Source organism: Podarcis gaigeae (assembly GCF_964106915.1).
Source record: "Podarcis gaigeae genome assembly, chromosome: 4".
NCBI lineage: Eukaryota > Metazoa > Chordata > Lepidosauria > Squamata > Lacertidae > Podarcis > Podarcis gaigeae.
The window spans coordinates 91311713-91332008 of record NC_139677.1 but is presented as its reverse complement, the minus strand read 5'-3'; the positions used below and the strand labels follow the sequence as shown (position 1 = coordinate 91332008).

At 45.7% G+C, this 20296-nt stretch overlaps 1 protein-coding gene across 4 annotated transcripts in view; it reads right to left on the bottom strand.

Moving 5' to 3' along the window:
• Nucleotides 1-20296, bottom strand: part of SLC36A4 (solute carrier family 36 member 4) — a 94982-nt gene that overhangs the window by 15390 nt on the left and 59296 nt on the right. The window contains exon 11 of one of the 4 annotated variants that reach the window (XM_083736915.1): nucleotides 17400-17786. The exons of the other annotated variants lie outside the window; for them this stretch is intronic. Within the exon in view, the coding sequence (XP_083593041.1) occupies nucleotides 17746-17786 (41 nt within the window). The 3' untranslated portion in view covers nucleotides 17400-17745. Of the gene's footprint in view, nucleotides 1-17399; nucleotides 17787-20296 lie in introns of those variants that run through there. 4 annotated transcript variants of the gene reach the window in all.

Genomic DNA, 20296 nt, shown 5'->3' with positions numbered 1-20296 from the left:
GCTGGTAAGCGGTCCCTATTTATCTACTTGCACCCGGAGGTGCTTTCGAACTGCTAGGTTGGCAGGCGCTGGGACTGAGCAGCGGGAGCGCACCCCGCCGCAGGGATTCGAACCGCCGACCTTTCGATCGGCAAGTCCTAGGTGCTGAGGCTTTAACCCACAGCGCCACCTGCGTCCCATACTCATGGCTCAAATAAAAACAGGGGATGGGGCACCATTCATGTACCGTGTTCATACAGACAATCTGAGTGAGAAATGACTCATTCTGGCTTGGAAATAGCTGCTTGCCTGCTCAGCAAGAAATAATTGCATCCAGGTAACATATAGCATCTTAAAAAGCAGAGACACCACCTTGCGGCAGCGGCACAGCAGCAGCGGGAGGCCCCATTAGCTAAAGTGGTACCTCAGGTTAAGAACAATTTCAGCTTAAGAAAGGACCTCCAGAACGAATTAAGTTCTTAACCCAAGGTACCACTGTATTTGAAGATGGCTATGATATTTTCCTCTCCTCTTATCCAGGCCAAACATACCCAACTCCCTCAACTGTTCCTCATCAGGCTTGGTTTCCAGACCCATGATCAACTTGGCTGCCCTCCTCTGCACACGTTCCAGCTTGTCGACATCCTTCTTAAATTGTGGTGCCCAGAACTGGACATAGTATTCCAGGTGGGGTCTGAGCAAGGTGTCAGGTATAGAGCAGGTGTGTGTGGCTTGGTCAAAATGGCCTCAGAGGCCAAGTTCTTGGGAAGCTAGTTGAGCATTATTAGGCCTGTGGGGCCAGAGCATGTTGTTGTTGTTGTTTAGTTGTTTAGTCGTGTCCAACTCTTCATGACCCCAAGGACCAGAGCACGCCAGGCACTTCTGTCTTCCACTGCCTCCCGTAGTTTGGTCAAACTCATGCTGGTAGCTTCGAGAACACTGTCCAACCATCTCATCCTCTGTCGTCCCCTTCTCCTTGTGCCCTCCATCTTTCCCAACATCAGGGTCTTTTCCAGGGAGTCTTCTCTTCTCATGAGGTGGCCAAAGTATTGGAGCCTCAGCTTCAGGATCTGTCCTTCCAGTGAGCACTCAGGGCTGATTTCCTTAAGAATGGATATGTTTGATCTTCTTGCAGTCCATGGGACTCTCAAGAGTCTCCTCCAGACCAGAATTCAAAAGCATCCATTCTTCGGCGATCAGCCTTCTTTCTGGTCCAGCTCTCACTTCCATACATCACTACTGGGAAAACCATAGCTTTGACAATACGGGCCTTTGTCGGCAAGGTGATGTCTCTGCTTTTTAAGATGCTGTCTAGCATAGAGCATAGCTGTCAACCTTTCCCTTTTCTTGCGAGGAATCCTATGCAGAACAAGGGAATTTCCCATTAAAAAAGGGAAGCGTTGACAGCTGTGGGCCAGAGGCTCCCCACCAAGGAAGTTGAGTTTCACCGAGCTCCTTAACTTGTCTTCAGGACAACATGCAGGATCCAAGCATAGAATGAAAAAGGGAGGAGGAGTAGCCACCCACATAATCTATATTCTCTTTCAAGATTACAGCATCTTTGTTAGATGTCCTTCAAAGGGAGTAAATTAATTCAATCTGCTCAACTTTTAAATATTCAGTACTATACATTTATTCCATAAGTACCGTTCGTGTGGGGGCAGAGTGACGGTGAAAAACACCTCCAGCAGGAGTTATAATTACCATCATTTATCCCTTAGGCTTCTTACATTATCATTTCATAACCAAAAATTTTACATCTCTTCCTATTAGGGGTAATTAAAAAGAAGCCAATAACAGGAGGAGATTAATTTTTTTTAAAAAAAGTCTTCTACCCAGTTCTCTCACTAGCAGAAGATTATTATAAGAGTAGCCAGGAAAGTGATGTTGATAGTTGTGGATAATTTATTTTCTCTAATTGCCACCTTAGGAGTAATGTGTATTTAATAAGATAAGGAGATTTTTTTTTTAAGTGTTCTGAAACATGAAGGACTTCTCTGGGAGCCTCTGGCAAGAAACACGCCCCCTCCCCAACTCATTAATACTCAATTAACCTTCAACTCTCTTCGCTGTCACTCGGAGGAGTCCATTAAAAAGTGGGGAACACAACTACGCCAGCATGCAGCCTCTTGGGGCATTCTGTCGGAAAACCGGCACGCCGTGACTTGCGACGGATTAAAGCACAGCTTCCTTACACCTGAGCGAAAACAAACAGGCAAATTGATATGTATTTGTTCTTAGGGGTCTGTGCCAGGTTCCATGTGTGCCCCAAAATATGACGCAAATGGGTGAACTGGAGAAGGTTCTATATCCAATTATGGCATCTCACTTGCACAACAAATTTCAGAGGGTTGACGGATCCCTACAGAGCTGCAGGGCGTTATGGCAGGAGGAGTGGAAAAGGAAAATCCACTGGCCCAACACTGGATCTTGCCCACACAGTTCAAACCTAGGCATGTTTACCCAGAAAGAAGATCCTTGGCATTCAAATGGTCTTATTTTCAGTTAAGTGTGCCTGTGATTGCAGCAGATTTCTGCAGATCAGTTGAATAACACCCTAGTCCAGAAAATACCAAATGGTGGCCCACAGGTTGGAACTAACCTCCAAAGGACACCCACCCTGCGTCCCCCCACCACACTTAAAATGAAGCTGTGGTACAAAGTTTGTCTGAACTTTGGTCCCCTCACAGAGCTACGATTGCCACAATTTGCCAGGAAGGGGGATTTGACTGTTGAACCACACAGAGAATTATAGCTCTGTGATGGAAACAGGGGTCTCCTCACAACACTCAACTTCCTACCAAGCTACAGTTCGCAGGATATTTTTTGGGGGGGAGCCATCATTGTTTAAAGTGATGTGATACTGTTTCAATGTATAGTGGCCTCATTCCTACAATTTCCTTTCCCCACAAGCGCCTTTTTGCAGATGCAATCAATTACCATATTTTTCGCCCCATAGGACGCACTTTTTCCCCTCCAAAAATGAAGGGGAAATGTGTGTGCGTCCTATGGGGCGAATGCAGGCTTTCACTGAAGCCTGGAGAGCAAGAGGCGTTGGTGCGTACCGACCCCTCTCGACCTTCAGGCTTCCCGCAGATCTCTGCAAGCCGTGGGAGCCCACGCCAGGCTCCCGCGGCTTGCGGAGAGTTGTCTGCATGACGAAGGCTAGGTGCGCCTTATGGGACGGTGCGTCCTATAGGGCGAAAAATACGGTAACTGATGAATTGGCAGTCTCCTATGATGTGTAAACTAAGATTCCTTTAATTGGACAGCAGCCCCAATATATTTATCTCATTATATACAGATCCTGCCTTTTTAAAGTAGACCTCAAACTCCCATCTACATACTGACCAGACCAAGACTGGGTTTCAGAGGCCTCATTTTCATCAACGCAATGCGAGAATTTATCATTCATGGAAACTACCAACAAAAACAGAAGTTTATGGTTCAAAGGAGAGACATAAATTCAGTACCAGTGTGCCCCATTTTCAGTCTCTGGATACAAACTTTGTGAAGCCAAAAGGGGAATCTCACATGTACAAAAACAAGAGACTGGTACACCCACTCAAAGAGCAAACCTTTAAAAGAATTTCTAACAGTTACCTTGCAGTTAAAAACATTTAAGCTTCAAATCCTTTCTTTAAAAGGAATTTCTTTTTTTTTCTTTTTAAGAAGCACCACACAACATCAGAAGGCCCCGAAGAGGCAGGTTTTCAGATAAAATCTTTAATTAAAGTTTAATTTAAATCTAGTATTATATATTTACTTTTCCTGAATAATTAATCAACGAACAGACAGTTAAAGGTAATAGGATTTTGCTCTCTCTCTCACTTTTTTTGCTGATATAAACGACTCTGAAGTTCAATGTCAACATAAAAGGACATGTTAAAAGGAGCCAATTACGCCAGTGTTTGGTTTCAGCATGGACGTTTGAATACTGGGGAAGTATCGGCTAAAAAAAGGTCTCAAGAGTGGCTGGAGATTATCAACTCTGGAAACCCTGCTATTACCAAAAAGAAAAAAGAGTGGGGATGACTCAGCAAGACAGAGAGTACCAGTCCTTCAATATGGCCTCACGGGTACTCAACGCATAGGGAAAAAGCAACAACAGGAAATCCATCCAGCTCCTGGGGAGTCACACCCACAACCAGTAGGTTGCATTCACCTTGGTGAGTCATAAAATTGTGCAGGGCTATGATAACTCAGGATCCAGATAGATGTAGAGTGCTCTGTTGTTGTCAGTATCTGTCTGTCTCAGGAGACAACGGAGGAGTGCGCCTTTGGGGTGAAGTCAAACTGCCGGAAGGTTACAGCGCCTGCTGTGGCTGTAGAGACGGATATGGGAGAGACATGTAGGGTTGCAAAGATAATAAAATAAGACAGGGTTGGGGAACCTGTGACCCTCTAGGTCAGCGGTTCTCAACCTGTGGGTCCCCAGATGCTGCTGGACTACAACTCCCATCATTCCTAGCCAGCACGACCAGTGGTCAGGGGTGATGGGAGTTGTAGTCCAACAACATCTGGGGACCCACAGGTTGAGAACCGCTGCTCTAGGTGTTGTGGGACTCCAACTCTCGTAAGCCCAGCTAATTCACTAAAAAGAAAAAGGCTTGTGGGAAAGCCAGCCTCTTGCAAAATAGCCTTTTCTAACTTTTTTTTAAAGGGAGAAACTGCATTATGCAAGAGGATTCGCATTTCAGATACTTTTGCAAGGATCTTAAGGACACATGCAATATTATTTCTAGCGCCCTCATACATGGCTTGGGGATGTTGTGGTATGGAGGGAGACAACAGAAGATGAGAAGAATAGCAAATGTGACTTCAGGCATGTTAGGAGAAAGCAAAAGCAATAAAGCAATTTGTTTCCACTGCACCCCATTAAAAATAAAACAAATGAACAGAGGTTTTGAAAATCAGTCTTAGCAGCCTGGTAACCAAAATTCTCACAGTTCTCACAAGGCTTATATGCAAGTACTGAACAAGTATCAGAGATATGCCTAGAGACAAATGTTGGTTAAAATATTTCATGTTTCCACACCTAATTGAATCTTCTTAAAAATGCAGAAAGAATGAACCGTTTTCATTTAAGATGCAGCTAGTCAACAGTGTGCAAAAAGCAACAACAACTCTTCAGAATATGAACTCTCCTTCCAGTGACTGAGTCATTAGCAGGACTGAGTTGTACACAGATGCAGAATCAGTGCCTCCCTTCATCTTATGTAGAGGGTAGTACTAAAAGGGCAGAAAGATTTAATTCTATATATTTAACCATCGAAGTGGGGAAGGGGAAGGAGAGAATATCAAGTGGGGAAGGGGAAGGAGGGGAACACCAACATGTGGAGGGGATCAGTATATCTATCTCTGTATACAGTGGTACCTCGGGTTAAGTACTTAATTCGTTCCGGAGGTCCGTTCTTAACCTAAAACTGTTCTTAACCTGAAGCACCACTTTAGCTAATGGGGCCTCCTGCTGCTGCCGCGCCGCTGGAGCACGATTTCTGTTCTCATCCTGAAGCAAAGTTCTTAACCCAAGGTACTATTTCTGGGTTAGCGGAGTTTGTAACCTGAAGGGTATGTAACCTGAGGTACCACTCTGTGTGTGTGTGTGTGTGTGTGTGTGTGTGTGTGTGTATTTGTGTGTGTATTTATTACTTACCCTTATTACAATCCTGGGAAATTCTCTTACATGCTTGTTATTTATGATCTGCAGCCTTGACTTTTACAAAGTTAATTAGGACATTTAAAACACACACACACACACACACACACACAACGCATTGTGTGGTGGGAAAAATCTGTGGACAGGATTCACTTAATGAGAACCTGTGCAAGGACTTCCGCTCACACAAAGGGGCTTTCCCTTCCTTTCCTTACCCCCTGCAACGCCCTCTGAAACTGGAAGTGGGGAGCAGACAGGAGAACCCCCGGGATAGTTCACAGGGAGAGGAGCGGAGCTTGCCCAGATGGAATGTTGCATCAATGTATTCTATCCCGTTAGATTTTGTCTAAACCCCCAGACTGAGTCACGTGGCACTTGCAACACCCCAAGACAGTGAATCTGTAACAGGATCAAAATGTCTTCATCCAGCCACAGCCTAGTTTATCCTTGCCAGCTTTGATCAACTCATTAAGAATCAGAACACTACAAAACTGAACAGCCTCCTATGTGTATCATAGAAAATGAAACTGTGGCATCACATTCAAGGGATGGTCTTAATATTTAGGGTTTTGCTATTGTGCACTAGCTGACTGTACACTTTATTAGGATATTTCCGTTCCACCTTAAAAAGGGAGCAGGCTGTTGTGTGTCACATGCCTGCATACTTCCTGCACACAGGAAGTTTCTCTTTTGTATATAGCTTTTGTTTTCAGTCTGTTGCCTCGACACGAAGGCAGGCAGTCATGTTTTTCCTTTGTTCTGACCAACGTTGAATAAATCTGCAAAATATGCTCTCCTGGGTGAATCTTTCGTTGTGGAAACTCTGCAAAAAGGCCGTGCACGAGTCCTGGAATGTGGACAGCTATTTCTGAGGCTCGTGTTGCTAATCGACTGTTTCCACGGGAGACGGCATGGAGGCATGATGGCCTTTGTCTCCCTGGCAGTATCCGAACACTCTTCCCATGTAGCCTTTTGCAAACCCACCAACTCACGCCAATAAATTTTGGACTACAGTTCTGACAAAACTTTACTGAAACTTCACAGCTAAGCAACATGCCCCTCAGTGGCATGTGCCATGTTGAGCACCAATCAATAAGCTTCACCATCAGTTCATCATTTTTAAGACCACCCTTGAACAGACTTCAATAAACAAATAACAATTTCAAGCTTACCCGTGCAACAACTTTAGCTTTGCAAAAGTAAGAGTGTCTTATGGAATCGCTTTGTGCTTATAATTAATTTCCACCAGTACTCAAGCATGTAATTTAACTACCGCAGAGTTGCTTCAGTGTTAACGCAGCACAGCACTGGGAAATACAGTCAAATTAAAGCTAGCTGATAATCATAGAAATACAACATTGCGAACACTTTAAATGGAAGAACAGTTAATCTTATGACTCTAAAAAGGAACTTGGTGTGTTTCTAGTACAATCAATTTACAGAGCTTCTAAGAACCCAATAACAAAAGAGGCAATAGCATTACTTTAGATTGGGATAGCCAATGTGGAGTTCCTATGAGTGGTACTGGACCACAAATTCCATTATCCCAACTACTGACCAGGCTGGCTGGGGCTAGAGAGTCCATCAGCATTGGGGGCACATCATGTTGGCTGCCACTGTCCCACTGGATTGGGTAATTAGACCTCTGTTCAAATGCCTACTCAGCCTTGCATCTCACTGGGAAAACCTTTGACACATCACCCTCTTCCAACCTGGCTAGGCCACAGCAAAAATGGTCTATGACAGGCCACTTAAGCGAGAAACTGTTTCTTGATTTGGTCATGGCAAGGTATGTCTTACATTTATTGTCTTTCATACCATCTTGCATCACCTGAAGCATACCACCAAGCAAATACAAAAGTAGGGGAAATGTTTTTTTAAGCTTCTGTTGTACAAGACACAAAATACTGGTCTTGAACTCCACTTGGGAATTAACCCTACAACCCTGCTAGCGATCCAGAGCAGCATGGAGCTATAACAAGAACTTGATTCTTCCAGATTACAGAATGGAAATTCTATTTTTAATGGCTTGCTATCGTTTATGCCCTACTCAGAAAATTGCTATGGCATGCGACACACATTACTCTGCACGGTGTATTACATGGGGCATCAGGCTGTAGCTACACGTGGCTCAGGACTGAGGAGCAACTAATGGACTGCTAAAACCAGGTTCCTAGAAGCGAGTCCAGGTAGGAAGCACAGGTTCAGGACCTTGGAAAGCTCCCAGGCAAGAAAGAGGCTTCCATGGTGATCTGAGCACCCAAAACATCTCCCGAGACTCCCAGTCTTCTGCTAGCAAGTGTTTTAAAAAATGATCGCGGACTTGGCATACCGGCACTCCTGGGTAGTGTTCTCTAGATGCACCTTCTATCTTCTCTAACAGAAATGTAGAGCAAAGGGCCTTGCAGCTGCAAATTGTTGCTTTAGGAAGCTCAGCTCCTGAAAAGCAGGAAAGCCTATGGAATGGTGAACCAGTGCTCTCCTAGACCTACCTAACTTGGCAGGTGAGCTCCCTTACTACAGCATCATAGAACTGCAGAGTTAGAAGGGACCACAAGGGTCATCCAGCCCAACCCCCTGCAAGGCAGGAATATTTCACCCAACATGGGCCTTGAATCTACAATCCTGAGATTAAGGGGTCTCGTGCTCTAACCAGTTGAGCTATCTGTATGAATTCTTTTGCACCGGCAAAAGAAAAACAGCCTAGGAAGCTGCCTTGTATTATGGAAAACCATTTTTCCATCTAGCTTGGTATTTTCCGAGCCCAACTGGAGATGCCAAGGATTGAACCATCGAAAGCAGGTTCTCTACCATGTACACCATTCTTCTGGCCCCCTCACTATGGAAAGCAAGCACAATCCAACACTGAATGAGATTATTTTCAGTATGGGGGAAAAAACATTCTCCATGAGAAACCTGAGAGTAAAGCACTCTCCCGTGCGTGGAAGAGGACGAAAAGCTTCCAACGCGAGCCAGTTCATATTTTTGGCTTCCCACTGTATTAGCTTACAATGGTTGTTGTATAAATAGCTTACTACAAAAATAGATTATCTGAAGCAGTAAATGTAACAAAATCCATAAAGTCTCTGCAGCTTTCTTGGATAACCTTGTTTGTTGAAGCTAGACTTTAATAAGCTGTTGTGGTTATTTTCGAACACCCCTCCTGTCCTCTGTGTAACCTCACATTTCTTTGGATTCCCTTGCCAGTCCAATCAGCTGTGTACACATTCATGCTGGACAAGGGGAAAGCTACACGTCCCTCCTGCCCTCCACAAAGAGGAGAGGGGAGTATTTAAAGAACTGAACTGCTGACTCCCAGTTCCTCAATTATTTAAAGGCAAGATTAACTTTGTACCCACACTTAGGTGAAGTGTGTAGCTCTGCAATCACGGGCACACAACACTCTTAAACCCTCTGGCACACCGACTGCATAGCATTCCAGATAACACAACACTACCATCTCAGCAAAGGGATGTTGGTGGCGCTGTGGGTTAAACCACAGAGCCTAGGACTTGCCGATCAGAAGGTCGGCGGTTCGAATCCCTGCGACGGGGTGAGTTCCCGTTGCTCAGTCCCTGCTCCTGCCAACCTAGCAGTTCGAAAGCACGTCAAAGTGCAAGTAGATAAATAGGTACTGCTCCGGCAGGAAGGTAAACAGCATTTCCGTGTGCTGCTCTGGTTCGCCAGAAGCGGCTTAGTCATGCTGGCCACATGACATACGCTGCTCCCTCGACCAATAAAGCGAGATGAGCGCCGCAACCCCAGAGTCGGTCACGACTGGACCTAATGGTCAGGGGTCCCTTTACCTTACCATCTCAGCAGATACATCAAATAATAATCAACATGCTACCAGACAGTCAGTACCTTTATAACGGTCATCAGAACTAGCTCATGTTAAAACACAGAGCACAAATTATTATCAGCTGTTATTAATAATCATTAGATTTGTATACCACCCTTCATCTGAAGGCTCACATCATAAAAATACAAAATGAGAACGCAAACTACATAATGAAGCAAAAACAATCCATTAACACCACTCCCACAGACACAATTAAAAGTCCATGGATGGTTTAATCAGCCAAAGGCCTGGTTATAGAGAAACATTTCCACCAGATGCCTAAAGATATGTAATGAAAGCACCAGGCATGCCACCCCAAGGAGAGCATTCCACGAGCGGGGGGCCACCACAGAAAAGGCCCGTTCTCGTGTTGCCATCTCACATGGCGGAGGCCCACAAAGAAAGACCTCAGATGGTGATCACAGGGACCGGGTCAGTGAATACGGGGAGAGGGGGGTCCTTAAAGTATTGGAGTCTGGAGTCATCTAAGGCTTTGTAGGTCAAAACTAGCACTTTTAATCGGGCCCAGAAACTAATCATGCACAAATGATAAAATTTCTCCAATTTCATTAATAATCAAAGTGCTACTACCTAGGACCTCCCCCCACCAATAGCTGTGTGCCAGTGGACGTGGACGATGTAAATTAAAGCTACAAAGGCACAACAGAGTGCCTGGGTCAGAGAGAGGGATCGGCCAACAGTGGCCTTTTCACTGATTTTTTTCTCTCCAGCAAAAACAGAAGGTAAGGGTTATCAGCGATTTCTTGGTTGGTCACCAAGGAAAACTGGAAAATACAGCTAAAAGGGAGAAGTGTGGGGGAGAGAACGGTATTTACAAATTAACTTTTATTCAGAGCAGACCTACTGAAATTAATGCACCGAAGTTAGCCATGGCAATTAAATTAAACGAGTCTAGTCTGAGTAAACGTTAGCTGAATACAACGCCAGGCTTCATGCCATGATGGAATCTGAATTGAGCAATATATGGGCCTTCTGGTCTAAACCTGAAAAAGGGGCCCCCATGTAAAGAACTGCCAGAAGACCCCTATTCAGCCTTATCCTGAACCCTCCAGGCAAAGAGACCTGACACTGTCCTGTTTCCTAGGCATCTCTGTCTGTTTATGGCCACCCTTCTCCAGCTGGTGCTCTCCAGATGTTCTGGACGCCCATTTCCGCTGTCTACGACCACCAGCTGTGCTGGATGGGGATCATGGGACTTTGGGTTCAAAAGATCTGGCGCAACATGGTCTGGGGAAGGCGGGTTGAAGGCATGGTTACCGAATATTTTGCTCTATAAGACTCACTTTTTCTTTCCTAAAAAGTAAGGGGAAGTGTGTGTGTGCGTCTTATGGAGCGAATGCAGGCTGCGCAGCTATCCCAGAAGCCAGAACAGCAAGAGGGATTGCTGCTTTCACTGCGTAGCGATCCCTATTGCTGTTATGACTTCTGAGATTCAGAATATTTTTTTTCTTGTTTTCCTCCTCCAAAACCTAGGTGCGTCTTGTGGTCTGGTGCATCTTATAGAGCGGAAAATACGGTAATTCCAAGGTAAGACACAAATGAGGAAGCTTTCTTCTACGTTTAACCCCATTCATTATTATGTAAGTGAAATAATTTCAAGCTGGCTTGTATATCTTATTACAGAGCACTGCGCTAAGCTTATTTTAATGCTTCGAGGCATTTTTAATGTAATTTTTGGGAATATTGTTAACGTAATATTACACGGTTGCTGGTAGTTTTTAAATGAGCAGTTGCAAGCTGACCCAGACCCTTGAATGTGAGCAGGGTAGAAATGATCTGGAATGAAGAAAGATCACTCTGCCTTCATTTTATTACACCTCGAGGACATAGGCACTGGCATTTTCAATTCTTCTTTGAGAGACTTCTAAACAGTTAATTTCCTAATTTCTAAACCATTTAAATCCCTGTGTTAAATATTTAAATATCCATAAGCACATTTTATCATTCACCTGAAGTCCACCCCTTATTGATATTTTCTCTAGGCAATAAATCTATCCTCACAGGATTTCAGGCTAACAAATTATTTTTCTAGATCCTTTAGAATCCTCTGAACTTCATATCCAGCTTGTTAATATCGCTTTTGGGTTGTTGTTGTTGTTGTTGTTGTTTAGTCGTGTCCGACTCTTCGTGACCCCATGGACCAGAGTACGCCAGGCACTCCTGTCTTCCACTACCTCCCGCAGTTTGGTCAAACTCATGTTAGTAGCTTCGAGAACACTGTCCAAGCATCTCGTCCTCTGTCGTCCCCTTCTCCTTGTGCCCTCCATCTTTCCCAACATCAGGGTCTTTTCCAGGGAGTCTTCTCTTCTCATGAGGTGGCCAAAGTATTGGAGCCTCAGCTTCACGATCTGTCCTTCCAGTGAGCACTCAGGGCTCATTTCCTTAGAATGGATAGGTTTGATCTTCTTGCAGTCCATGGGACTCTCAAGCGTCTCCTCCAGAACCATAATTTTGGGTAGCAACGTCCAAAAATGAGAGCCAGTGTGGTGTAGTGGTTAGGGTGTTGGCCCGGGATGTGGGAATCCAGGGTTCAAATTCCCACTCTAGAATGAAGCTCACTGAGTGAACTTGGCCCAGTCACTGCTTCTCAGCCTAATCAACCTCCTCTTCCTGTTCCATCACAAGCAATCTGAGGTCTTGCCTATCTTTGCTCCACCCTCTTCATATCTCTCCTGGTCCTGGGAGACCGGGGTGGTGGTGGCGCTAGTTGCAGCAGGAAGGGGAGACAGCCTGGCTTCCTCACCAGCTCAACTCAGCTCTGCCTCTTGCCTCCCTCTCCTGTCAAGCCTCTTCTTTTGCCTCTGCTTCTGGACTGTTCTCTGCCACAGCCTCTTCCTGCTCACTAAGCCCTGTTACCTCTTCAGCAGGAGTAAGCTAGGCTACAGTCCTTTCCTTGGCACCTAGTTTTCCATGGGCAAGGAACAGCAGTTCGATCATGCCACCTCCCCCTTGCCATCAGAAGCGGAACAGTTCAGGAAACATTTTACCGTGTGATCCCTCGCTCACATAGTCTAGGTCTTCGACGCAGGAAGTTCAGCTAACTTTCTTGCTCGAGATTCTTTGCCGCAGTTCAGCTGAGGTTCCCAGCGCAAGTGTATAAGCAAACAGAATCAAGACAAGGTTTAATTTCCTCCTGCGGCAATATGCAATTAAAAAAAAGGAGCAAGGAGGGAGTGTCTGAGGGGGAGTTGCAGAGGCAGCGATATGAAGCTTCCCGACAGGTTGTCAAAGAGTCCGTGGCTCTAGAAGATTGTATCATCTCCTGTGTTTCTGCTGAGATTTAAGTTTCTCTCTCTTCAGTATTTCCCCATATTCTTTAAAAATTAAAAATAAACCCCCCATTGCACCAACCTCCCCACCCCCCCCAGCATGGCCATTAAGGGGAGATTGGAAGTGATGGCTTCCATTTTTGTTTATCCACAGTTTAGTGTTAGGTCCAAACTCCTCAACTGTGGTTCATCTGAACTATGGCTTCCTGAAGCAAGCCAGTTCAGCTAAGTAGTTGCACATAGCTTGCTCACATCAACTTGCAGAGAAAGCCAGAAATGTGAAGTTGCATAAATGCAGAGGCTGCAAAAAGGAGAAAGGCACCAATCTGGATATTTGGCAGCAACATTTCACCCCCACTGGAAGATGTGAAGCACCGACTAAAAGACAAGCAAGTCACAGTACATTTGCAAGAATTCTCCCAGATACATTAGAAAGCCTAAGTTGATTATGTCTCAAGAGCATTGTCCGGAATTGCAGATTATGAGACGTATTCAAAAGCAGTGACGAATATTTAGAGGTGCGTCTTCCATCTCCCCCTCTCCCCTGAAACATTTAAGAGCTTCAGCTATGCAACGAAAGCATTTCTTAACTCTCTGGAGAGCAGTATTTATATAGCTCTAAGTGTTTCAAACTGGAACTGAAAATTGAAACAAACAGGAGCTGATCAGTCATTTAGAGTTTCACCTAAGACGCGAACAAAGGCAAAAGCTGACAGGATCTTTTGTTTGGTGCTACAAAACAGCAAGTAGGTTTTTTGCTTTTCTTTTTTTTTTTTAAAAAAAATGGAACCTGTAAGAAAATGCTGCAGTGCAGAGTGTGTTCCTGTTCAGGGTTGCTGCCAGCCAGCCAGACCCTTTTCCTGCAGATGCTGGCAGGCACGGAATTAACTCTTGTCAAAAGTACACTTACAAGTTAGGAAGAGGCATGCCCATTAAGTTCCACATCTCTCAGCTACTCTTGGGTGTGTACCCAATGAGGCTGTTGCTGCAACAGAGAGGCTCCGCCCCTAACCTTAGCTTAAGTACCTCTTCCACCTGAGCTGCACGCAAGCAGGTGAAGACTATGCCTGCCTGTAACCTTCTGCTCCTCTCGCTTTCATCCTCTACTGGTCCTGAGAGACAGTGGAGCAGGAGAGGTGAGGGCAGCAGGAGGAGGCATAGAAGCCCTAGATTCCACACTAACCTGGCCTCTCCCTCCCTCCTCCCTCACCTGTTCTTCACTCCCCAATCCTGCACCTTCTCCTGCCTCTGGCTCTCATCTCCCGGTTGTTACAAGTTCCCCCAATTCCCTGATCCCTTCTTCCAAGTCAGCCTCCAACCCCCATTTCTCCCAGTGCGCAGAATCCAGCCACCCCTCCCCAGCGTCCGGCCAGTCTCTGATAACGCCCCATTCTGTTCTTCTTCTCTCCCCTCTCTCTGCTAATGACGCCATGCAGCTCCCTGGCCTTTCCTCAGTAGGGAAAATCAGTGGCATGATCAGAAATAAAACTCTCCAAATGTCATAATGCCATTAACACAAATCAATGGCAACACTGAACTGGGAATAACTGTGTAGAGTTCCAATCACCTCATCTCTAGAAGAATACTGCAGAGTTGGGAAAGGTTCAAGAAAGGGCAACCAAAATGTTCGAAGGAATGGAGCAATTCCCCTATGGGGAACAGTTGCAGCTTTGCGGACGTTTTACTTTAGAGCAGTGTCTCCCAAACTTAGGTCTTCAGCTGTTTTCGGACTACCATCACCCCTGACTTGCTAGCTAGGGATGATGGGAATTGTAGTCCAACAACAGCTGGAAACAAAAGTTTGGGAAACACAGGTTTAGAGGGAAGGCAAGGTGGCGTGTTAGAAGTTCATGACCCTCAGGGTCCCTTTCAACTCAACTCTATTAACAGTGAACTGACGGTACCAAGGGACGCGGATGGCGCTGTGGGTTAAACCACAGAGCCTGGACTTGCTGATCAGAAGGTCGGTGGTTCGAATCCCCGCGACGGGGTGAGCTCCCGTTGCTCGGTCACTGCTCCTGCCAACCTAGCAGTTCGAAAGCATGAAGTGCAAGTAGATAAATAAATAGGTACCGCTCCGGTGGGAAGGTAAACGGCGTTTCTGTGTGCTGCTCTGGTTCGCCAGAAGCGGCTCAGTCATGCTGGCCACATGACCCGGAAGCTGTACGCCGGCTTCCTCGGCCAATAAAGCGAGATGAGTGCCGCAACCCCAGAGTCGGCCACGACTGGACCTAATGGTCAGGGGTCCCTTTACCTTTTAACTGTACCAGACTAGTTAGTATATGGTGCTTATACACACACACACAGCCTTTACTTCCATTATTGGACCACCACATGCATCTGAAATCAGTTTCAATATTGCTGTTACAATGCTGAGAGAGGTGGGGAGTTTATTCCACTTTTCAACTCAGCGGTGGTCTATAAATGTACACGGCGGGGACCCTTTTTGGGGGCCGCACTGGAAAAGACCCAAAACGTCACCACTTCACCAACCTGAGAACAATCTCTTGACATAAAAGCCAAGCTTGCGGCTGAATTGAGATGTTACACCTGCATTGGAGAAGCCAACAATCCCACTCCCCCCCCCCCATGAACAGACAACAGAGAAACTACAGCCCACCCTCCTCCCAACCTTAATTGATGCTACTGGGCATCTCTATATCTGGAAACCGCTCCGTATATTTTAGTTAAGTATAGAGGACCAGCCTCAATTGCTCAACAAGCCATAATCAGCATGTTGAGGAGTTTCCAGTTGTGCCTGGGCTTTTCTCCCTCTTTTTTGGAATACTGCATTTCCACGCAACAGCTGCATGGTAGAAACAATATAGAGAATGCTGTGAATAAACAAGGGGTTTTTTTTGAAAAAGAAAAGAAGCTGTTTCAAGGGTTGGCAGAGCATCTCTGCATTAAATGATAAATGTAGCTTTTTGGAAACCAAGGTGCTGCACAAACAGAACGTCTCGTTACGGCACCAGCCGAGCTGCTAAGTTATTGCTCAGAAAACACCAAGGCCTCTTAGCAAGAGAGGCAGAAGGGCCACAACTCAGTGACACAGCAGGTGCTTTTGTAGGCACAAAGTCCCAGGCCAAATGCCTGGTATTTCCAGTTAAAACCTTCCAAGCAGCAGGCGATGGGAAAGACTCTCTACCTAGACCCTGGGGACACACACACAACACTCAGTTGCATCGTTCAGTGCAGAGGACATGCTCCACATGCAGAAGAGTCCCAGATCAGATCCAGTGCATATCATCATAGGTGAGAGATGGTGAGAAAGGTATTCCTCTGCTGCAGACTAATCAGTGTTAGAAACTCATATATATATAAGCTAGGTGCCAAATGGCTCCTAAAACCAAGGTTAAAGTTAAGGTAAGGTAAAGGATCCCTGACCATTAGGTCCAGTTGTGACCGACTCTGGGGTTGCGCACTCATCTCGCTCTATAGGCCGAGGGAGCCGGTGTTTGTCCGCAGACAGCTTCCGGGTCATGTTGCCAGAATGACTAAGCCGCTTCTGGCAAACCAGAGCAGCACATAGAAATGCCTTTTACCTTCCCGCCGGAGCGGTACCTATTTATCTACTTGCCCTTTGATGTGCTTTCGAACTGCTAGGTTGGCAGGAGCAGGGACCGAGCAACAGGAGCTCACACTGTCGCGGGGATTCAAACCGCCGACCTTCTGATTGGTAAGTCCTAGGCTCTGTGGTTTAAACCACAGTGGCCAAAATAGAATGTCTACTTGCCATTTGGGGGCAAGACAACTCTAAAGTCTTATTTTTCAAATGATGGTCTCAGTGTGATTGATCCAGCGATGACAACCTTCAGCTAGGATAAGAACTTTGAGAACTGAAGAAGAGTCACTTGATCCCGAGGCAATCCACATACAGATTAGCCTGTTCCTATCTTTTTCTCTTAATGGCGACTGTTCCTGCTCAGACTGCGCAGAAAAAGCGTTTTGGCTGCAGAAATTCATTCCAATTGTGAAGACAAAATATAACTGATAGAATTCTACAGGATGGGGTATTAGTGTGTGAAAACAGTCCAGATCCAATGATCCCCAGATGGTGTAATGTCAGGAGCCATCCTAGCACCCAGGCATCTTCACTTGGTCGCAAGCGGTCGAAAGGCAGGAGCAAAATGCGCCTAGCACCTGGCTAATTTCAAACACCAGCTGCAGACCTTGGACAGTTTCTGCCAGTCAGAGAAGATGATACCAGGCAAGACTCAGTACAAGGCAGCTTTATATGTTTTATATGCAGCTACCAAGCCCTAGCTCACCTGCTTTCACCATTGAGAGCCAGTGTGGTGTAGTGGTTAAGAGCAATAGACTCGTAATCTGGTGAACCGGGTTCGCATCCCCGCTCCTCCACATGCAGCTGCTGGGTAACCTTGGGCCAGTCACACTTTTCTGAAGTCTCTCAGCCCCACTCACCTCACAGAGTGTTTGTTGTGGGGAAGGAAGGGAAAGGAGATTGTTAACCGCTTTGAGACTCCTTCGGGTAGTGATAAAGCAGGATATCAAATCCAAACTCTTCTTCTACTATTCTTCTTGCTGCCGCTACCCTTGACCTCTCTCGGGGGGATTACATATTTTTCCTGCATTTGGCTAAGGAACTCCCCATTCTTATTACTGCTCCTAGAGAGGATGACAGACATAGGATCTAAATCTGCTTAGAATACTCCATGGCCCCATACCAAGCAAAACTGAACTATCAATACCTGGCAATAAAACACTCTGAACGCCTGGGTTTTTGGTGAAATAACTGATGGTGTCTGTGTGTGTTTAAAGCCACTGAAATGCTGCAACGAGAACAAACTCACACCAAATTAGAAGCGATTTTTACCCATACTGATGAGTCCTCTAGAGCTTTAAACGTGACGCATTCGAAGAGCTGGTTTGCAGTCCTCCTTTGAGGACTTTCCCTGAAGTTTCGATTTGTATGCCGCCAGCCATGCCAAATAATAAATTAGCTTGGAGAGTTTCTATACAGTGAGGTTGCTACATCCCTTTTCCTCCACATCGCCTGTTGACAACATTAAAATTTTAACTAAGAGAGTAATTATACAGTCTGGGCCCCTCAAGGAAAAGCCAATCCAACCATAACTGGTAAGGCACAAACAACTCATTTTAATGTGCATCCAATGAAAATTCAGCTTCTGGGCATTAATAATAAAAGGCCCCCCATACATGATGTTTCACTGTAAGCTTTTTCTCACATGCAGAAAATTAAGCATGAAAATGCTTAACTCCTTCGCAAGGGGAGTTTGCAAACTAATGCATATTTTTAAAAACTGAAAAGCAGATAGCGAAGCACATGATGCACAGATGGTCCATTTGAAATCCGGGTAAGAGTCATGGCCTGGTTCACATGGCATGCTAAGCCAAATTCACACTAAGTTTTGTGTGGATGTGCAAGCAGACAGGCAGGCTCCAGGGCAGGAGAACATGGCTGCTTGGCTCCCCTCTGCTTATTTTGGGCTCCTGATTTACTGGTTCAGCTTACCCCAAACCTTGGACAAACCTTGGTTACAGTTTGTGGTTAGTCTGGAGAATGCTAAACCATGGCCCCATACTAAGCCAAACCATAGATTAATACAGTACAGCAGTTATGTACACTCCGTCTGCTCTGCTGAGATACACCAGCTTTGTTTGTCTCCAGTGTGGTGTAGTGGTTAAGAGCGGTAGACTCGTAATCTGGTGAACCGGGTTCGCATCCCCGCTCCTCCACATGCAGCTGCTGGGTGACCTTGGGCCAGTCACACTTCTCTGCAGTCTCTCAGCCCCACTCACCTCACAGAGTGTTTGTTGTGGAGGAGGAAGGGAAAGGAGATTGTTCGCCGCTTTGAGACTCCTTCGGGTAGTGATAAAGCGGGATATCAAATCCAAACTCTTCTTCTTCCTCTCCTCTCCCTACCCAATTTCCATTCTAGCTTGCCATTATGTTTAACTTTGAAGAAATGGTGTCTGAGCTGAACTCATTTTTGTTCTTTCCTCCTCATCCCCTTTTTCCTTCTGTATTGTGGCTTTTAGCCTATGGGCAGGGACTGTCATGTTTTCTGTTGATCTTCAGCCATGTCTTCAGCTGAAGAACGCTTTAAAACCAAGAAGATGTCTCGCCGGTTCTTGAGACTCTGCGAGGTTTCGTACAAGCTTCAAGCAATACCTCGTGGTTCCTCTCGCACGTCTGGAACTGAGAATCTTGGTAGTAAGGGCCAGTGGTCAACTGACAAGTGCATTTGCAGACCCCTTGCTAAGACTTCAGTGAATTTAACTGAACTGTTGGTCACTCAGCTTTCCAAATACGCATCACACCCTGCTGAAAACTTCTTTTTTAAGTGTTAAAAGTTCCACTGCAACTTTTCCGCATCAGCTATTAAGCGCACCCCTATCAGAAATGCCCAAACCACAACCAGCCAAATCGCAAGTTGAATACATTTTTAAAATGAATGAAAATATGGTATTGGAGGCCGTCGAAAGCATTCTGAGAGAAGTGCAGGGAGAAGGAAGACGAGGGAACAGCTGAAAGAACTGCCAAGACAATAGGTACAACCCTTAAGGTATCTTCAAGCTTTGGCCTAATACATTATCTTCTTTAAACAGCTTCTACGCAGGCTGTCTTCTCTCTCCTGCAAGGCTAATATAAACACGGAAGGAGGGATCCAAATCCTAATTAAGTCCTGGGATAAGCCGCCCGAAGCAGTGTGCTCGCAATCGCTAACGCTCCCAAAAGACAAAAGCATTATTCCTACCCATGCATCTGTTGCAGGAAATGTTAGAGGGAGCATATCGTAAAGTCGAGCTAGCTAACTTTTCTGCGGCAGCCGGCATTCCATGAGAAAGGCAGGGTTAATAAATCGAAGAGAAAAACCAAGCTGGGCGTGGAGGCATCTCGGCTCTGTGCGTTTAATTGACAACTTTTTAAAAACACTCCTGGCACCTTAGGCTGCCATCCTAACCACTGGCCTGCAGCAGGAGGTCTAGGTGGAGTGGCGTTGCCACTGTAGCATCCACCACCCTGCCAATTGTGCTGGCCAGAGACCGCCTCTCCTGGTACGCCCCGCAGAGGACCTTAAGGTCCATGAATAATCATAGTTTAGAGGTCCCGGGCCCTAAGGAAGTCAGATTATCCGCCACCAGGGCCAGGGCCTTTTCAGTGATGGCTCCGACCTGGTGGAATGCTGTGTCCCATGAGACCAGGGCCCTGCAGGATTTAAGCTCCTTCCACAGGCCTGTAAGAAAGAGCTATTCTGCCTGGCTTTCAATTTGAACTTAGCCTGATCTGTTATTCCCCTTCCTTCCCTCCCTCTCCCCTTTTTATGAAGATTACCCACTCTGGGATCCCACAGTTAATTCTCCCCTGGTCTCCACACTGGCCCAAATAGGACTAATTTAGCCAGTTAGCCCTAATGTTATTGTATGGATTTTCTCCCTAAATTGAATCTGAATCATAAATTGCTCTGCCCATTAATGACTAAAGGCTGTAGACCAGTAACTCAAAAGTCACAGTTTGGTTCTCTGCACAGTACCTATATG